Consider the following 6,377-nt stretch of genomic DNA (forward strand, 5'->3'; position numbering starts at 1 on the left):
AACTTTTGTCAGTGATTTTAACTGAATTATCACCAGAAGAAATTTATTAATAAGCGAACACTACAACAACGAATATCTAAGATATTCTTTGACTACAACAACGTTTGCACCCTAACAAGAAATCTTCGATGTTTGTTTACATCGCAAGATAAATTGTTAATCTTTGCCATAATTCACTGCGAAACATGATAAAAAGCCAAATATTGTAACCCATCTAGAAGCCCGTGACGTCACGGTAAACTTTTCCGTACACCTTTGGCGTGTGTCTGTACATAATTGTGACGGACTATGAATTCGTCCCTTAATCTATGACCTATGCTTGATTTTTCGCCCATCGGTGCAGAAAGACTTAGCGGGTGCAACAAAAGACATATGTCTACTTTGTCTGTCTGTCATAGAAACCGCATCATTCGTATTCGTATAGCAACCGCATCGTTCGTACTCGAATAAACCGCATCGTGAAATGAATTTTTGAGTACCGAATGCTAAAATGTCTTTCTATACATAATGTAACATATTTCTAAACAGATATAACACGATGTGTGTGAGGTGATAACTTGCGTTAATCGTATGAATCAAGCAAATAGTATTAAGCATTGTAAAAACATTTATAGAACGAAATTATTCTAAATGTAAATACAACCGCAATTTAAATGTTGCTGAAATATGTTATACTGTGAAGCAAATATTGTAAATTCTATGACGAAGCAGTGAAACGAATCATACGGAATACGTTCGTACTGAAGCATAGCAGGAATCTTTCCACCAAGACAGTTTAGAAAAAACATACAAATTCAGCATGGATAAAATACCACATAAATGTTATGTTTGTTGTGTATTATTCTCGAGCAAGAAATCTTTGAATAAGCATGCCCTTACTCACCGTACTGTGAAATTATTTGAATGTTATGCATGTACTGAATCATTTTCATCCAAAAATGTGTTAAAAAATCACATGCTTATACATGCCAAAGATAAACCATATAAATGTCGCTTGTGTTTAAACTCATTTACGAAAACGATGTACTTAGAGAGACATATGTTCAGCCACACAAGTCAAAAAAAACATGAGTGTGTGGTATGCTTGAAGCGATATGCATATGCATTTATGCTGAAGAAACATGCACTTACACACAGTGATGACAAACCACATCAGTGTTGTATATGTTGCAGATCATTTAGGTTTAAAAGTGATTTAAGCACACATAAGCTTATTCATACTTTTAAAAAATTGTATATGTGTGATATATGTGGTCAGTTATTCGAACAGGAAAACCATTTGTATCAGCATCTTCTTATCCACACTGGTAAGAAGCAATATGTGTGTGATGTATGTAACAATTCATTTTCGCTCGAACATTACTTAAATGCACATATGCTTACCCATGCCAGCGAAAAATCTTACACATGTGATACATGTAAAAAGTCATTTACACATGAAAAATATTTAAATTGTCATATTCTTACTCACACCTTAAGCACAGTTATTCAGACTGATGAGAAGCCATATGAATGTGATGTATGTAGGAAACAGTTTTTAAAAAAATATATGTTAAATTCACATACACGCATTCATACTGCTCAGAAAACGATAAAATGCAGTATGTGCAATAAGTCATTTTCACATATAAGTTACTTAAAGCGGCATATGGTTGTCCATACAGGCGAGAAGCAATATACGTGTGATATCTGTTGTAAATCGTATGGGCACAAAAGTACCTTAAGTAGACATATGTTTAGCCATAGTACTGAGAAACATTTCACATGTGATACATGTAAAAAGTCATTTACATGCAGAGACAATTTAAATAAACATCTTCGTACCCATATTCCAAACAGGCGTTTTCTTACCAAAACTCTAGAGAGACCATATAAATGTGATGTATGTCAAAAAGGATTTGTAAAACAGTATCATTTAAATCAGCATATGGTTATCCATACTGGAGAGAAAGCAATTAATTGTAATATATGTAATAAATCATTTTCAGTTCTAAGTAACTTAAAGCAGCATATGATTCACCATACTGATGAGAAACGATATGTTTGTGATATATGTCACATGTCATATGGATTTAAAAGTAAATTTAACAAGCATATGCGTACCCATACTGGTCAGAAACAGCATGCATGTGATATCTGTAACAAAGCATTTCCTTTTAAAAGTTACTTAGCTATACATATGCGTAGTCACACTGGTGAGAAGCCTTATACTTGCAGCGTATGTAACAAAGCATTAACTCGCAAAAGTTACTTAAACAGACATTTGCTTACACACACTGGCGAAAAGCCACATAAATGTGATGTATGTTATAAATCATTTGCACTAATATCACAACTAGACAGGCATAAGATTATTCACACAGGTGAGAAAGTGCATGTATGTAGTATATGTAATAAGTCATTTCTGCGCTCAAGTCATTTAAAGCAGCATATGGATATCCATGCTGGTCGGAAACAATTTGCATGTGATACGTGTAGTAAGTCATATAACCACAAAAAAGACTTGAAAAAACATATGCGTATTCATACCAATGAGAAAACTTTCCATATGGTTGAAAAGTAAATACAGTCAAAAGTCTTTAATCCGGACGAAAGCTACAAACTTAAGATTCTTCTGATAGTAATTTCAAATACATTTTCTAAACAATTTCACATAAATTTTTTTTTTAAAAAAACTGACACCAAATATGAGAATACATTAAAAAAATTAAAACATAGTTTACACAAAAACATTCATGTCTTTACATTTTAAGATTTAAATACATTATGTAAGTCATGAAAGTACTTTGGGCTCTTCTGAAAAGAACAACTTCAGTAAAATCAGTTACCAATTAGTTAATATATTCAATATGTGCTGAAGATGGTTAATGTATGAAAATACATACAAATTTGGAAATTCTGTCAATATTTTACATTTTAAAATTTCGTAACATAACTAAGGGTTATAAGAAAAACATCATAGCCTGCTTAAATATCTGAATTTCAAGTAAGGCATCATAGATTTATAATTCTGAAAATGACAATAATATGTATTTCTGATATAGATTACTCACTACGGTATGACGAAATAACACTTCAACTCAAATTATTGTGCTGTGTCACCTTTAATCCTGTATACTATATCATATATACTCTTTCTTATCAAAAACCTAAATTAATACTTTAGTAAAATTAGATTAAACTATTCTAAGTGCATTCTAAAATTCTATTTAATGACACCTATTAAATTTTAAAACATGAGGCAAAAACGTGGATGATCCCATACTATTTTTGAAAAAATTATAATTTATTTAAAATAAACTTATCGATCATATTAAAATTTTATAATACGTTTCAGTACTCTTTCTTATTAATACTAATTATGTCTCCAGTTAGATTTAATACTCATATTTTTGGCAATACAATACAAAGTCTTTAATCCGGACCTCAAAGCTACAAACTTTCTGCGCATGCATAGCGTTTATGCACTATCCTCATCTTCAGGGCAGAAGTTTTTATTTTATTCGGCTTATAATTCCTCACTAAATGTAGTGTTTCATCTCGATGTACTTCGATATAATTTTAATCAATTTCCTCATCATTATAAATATCATGAATACACATCAAATAGTTTTCTGGTTGTAATTTTCTAATTTTGACTATGCATAAAGCATACATTTACGCATGCGCGTATTGAAAGAAATGGTTAATAAAGTAAGCAAATAAATACAGTCAAAAGTCGTTAATCCGGACTCGTCGGGACTTCGGCGATTCCGGATTATAGATCATCAGTTTTAATCTCCTAAGATGGCATGCAGAAATTCTAAAATTAAAAATATGAAACCTTAATTTATGAAATAAACAACAATTATAATCTAAAGGGTATCAAAATTTACAAAAAAAAAAAAAAAAAAAAAAAGCTTAATATTTATTTGTTTACTTTATTAAACATTTCTTTCAATGTAAGTTGTTTTAAGTTGCTTCGTTTTATGTGATAATACTTTCTCTTTAATTCTATAAACAGACATAATTTCTTGTTCAGTTACAAAGTTCCGCTGTTCAAGTCCCGTTAATTGTTGTGCCGAGAATACCGACTAACTTGTCAATCGAAATTTTTTCGTTTTCACTAATCTCTCTGTCACATTCTTCATGTCTTTATCCATTTTTTGCAGCAATTCCACTTTTTGTTTGATGGACATCGAAACATACTTTCGTTTTGTACGATCCTTTGGGAGCTCCAGAATCGGAAATTCTATTTGACATAATCGAAAGTTCAAGTTTACTTTTATAAAATTGCTCTTACGTTCTGCAAAAAATAATAAGCCGGATCCAGTTCGAAGATTAAGGAACAACACAATCATCAACATTAACTGAAATTGATAATTAGATAATTTTAGATTATAGCGTCCGTTATACATAAAATGCGCACGCGAAAACGTATTTTGCGCTTGCGCACACGCATATGCGCAGTGGTAAAAGGTCTTACGTGCACGCATAAACGCCTATGAGCATGTGTCAACGTGGCGCATGCACAGAAAGTTTTTAGCTTTGAGTTCCGGATTATGGGTGTCCGAATTAACGACTTTTGACTGTATTAAGCTTTTGTTTTTTTTGTAAATTTTGATACCCTTTAGATCAAATTGCTCTTTATTTCATAAATTATGATTTCATATGTTTAATTGTATAATATCTGCATGCCATCTTACAGATTTAAACTGATGATCTATAATCCGGAATCGACGAAGTCCTGACGAGTCCGAATTAAAGACTTTTGACTGTATATATAATAAAACCTTTGCATGCAGATATAGCAAAAAAATTTATGTGATTTTCAAATCTAAATGAAAAGTGTATATATATTCTGGATATCAAGCCTTTTGCATGCAATTGTGTCGTCAGTGTACCTATGACTTATGAAAGTGATGAGAAGTCATAAATATATATATATATATATAAAGTTCAGTTGAGCAATTTTGATTTCAAATTAAAAATAAGCTGAAAAGTAAGCATAAAATATATGTTATAGAGGTAATAGTATAATAGTTTAAAAGAAATGAATATTAATACTTTTTTTCAATTACTGTGTTAAGTATTGAAGTTGTTATATGTGTTTATTAAATAGTAAAGTGTAAATATGTTGGTGCAATAGAACGCCAATATTTACAAATATCTGTAGTCCATGCTCATTTTGGGAAGTAAACAACAAAATTTTGGTTCTTATTAAAGTCAGCGTGAAAACATTCATTTTATTTGTAATATTTTCGCTTGTGTGTCTGCAGATGAATATTTTGGCAAAAATTTCATAGGTATCACAAATTCTGTTTTACTCTAGAAGTTATTTAGCATTTTTTTCATGTATTTCATGAGCTAATTTATTTTTTTTAATGGAAAGGATTAGTAAAACTGCAAATTATGTGTCATTCCAGTGCATTTAAAAAAATCGCGAAATCATCGTATTTTGATGATCAATTTTAAATAATGCATGTAAAAAAAAACTGATATATAATTTTTTTAAAAGATGTAAAAACAAACTATAAAGGATCTAATTTTAAAGCTAATTAATGTGCATGGTATGTTTAATCATATTAATGAACAGTAGCAATATAAAAAAAATATTATTATTGATGAAGAAACAGTAGTATTTAAAATGATGATAAATAATAGAAAAACATATTTGTTTGTATAAGCAAAATAAGGTGCAAAATATAAATAAAATTCAAATTGGTGAGCATCTGAACCATGTGTTTTATATATTAATCAATTTAAATATAAACATAGAAAACAAATCTATAAAAATATAGAAAAAATTAATCGTTTCCCAGTCATATATCTTCCTTGATATTTGCTTTTGCTAAACTTGCTTTTAATCGAGTTCATTTACATTTCCAGGCCTTTGAAGTATGCCATTCTTTCTCAAGCATATCTTTACATATACACCTCTCTATAAAACATCTTCCAGTCCATGACAATGTGGTTGCTCACAGCAGCCAAGTGATAAAGCCATTAAACACTGGTAATTCGCCCTGGGTTTAATTCCAGGCACAGTTATCCCCATGTGTCAGATAGCCTTAATTTTCTAAAGCTGGTGGTACAGCAGTTGTACTGGGAAAATGACTTTCTTTAACGCTGGTACAACCGTCGTACCAGCCATCTCCTCCCTATTTTAGAGAATTGCCTATCTGTAGATCTCTGGGTAGTTCATTGTCGCTGCTCAGAATAGAAGCTGGCCACGCATTGTTTCCCTCTTATCAGTTTGGCTACATTTTGGCAAAAACCGCAGGTTTCATCTCATGCCAATATACTTGAAAATCAAATAGAAGTCATCTCTTTCTCAAATGTTAGAGCACTGTCTCATAATTTTAGTGCTTAATGCTAACTTTTTTAGTACTAACTTTTGC

The 6,377-nt window shown here is 31.0% G+C and overlaps 1 protein-coding gene across 1 annotated transcript; it reads left to right on the plus strand.

Moving 5' to 3' along the window:
- Nucleotides 1-253: 253 nt before the first annotated feature.
- On the plus strand, nt 254-5,221 carry LOC146999370 (uncharacterized). Its single transcript, XM_085822636.1, has one exon. The coding sequence runs from the start codon at nt 800-802 to the stop codon at nt 2,561-2,563; it is 1,764 nt and encodes a 587-aa protein (XP_085678762.1). The 5' UTR covers nt 254-799; the 3' UTR covers nt 2,564-5,221.
- Nucleotides 5,222-6,377: the final 1,156 nt, after the last annotated feature.

Source organism: Stegodyphus dumicola, chromosome 1 (genome assembly GCF_044657685.1).
Source record: "Stegodyphus dumicola isolate Sdum_Otavi_A_Nest chromosome 1, ASM4465768v1".
Lineage (NCBI taxonomy): Eukaryota > Metazoa > Arthropoda > Arachnida > Araneae > Eresidae > Stegodyphus > Stegodyphus dumicola.

Coding starts and splice junctions, on each gene's coding strand:
- LOC146999370 (XM_085822636.1), top strand. CDS start 800: ATGGATAAAATACCACATAAATGTTATGTTTGTTGTGTATTATTCTCG.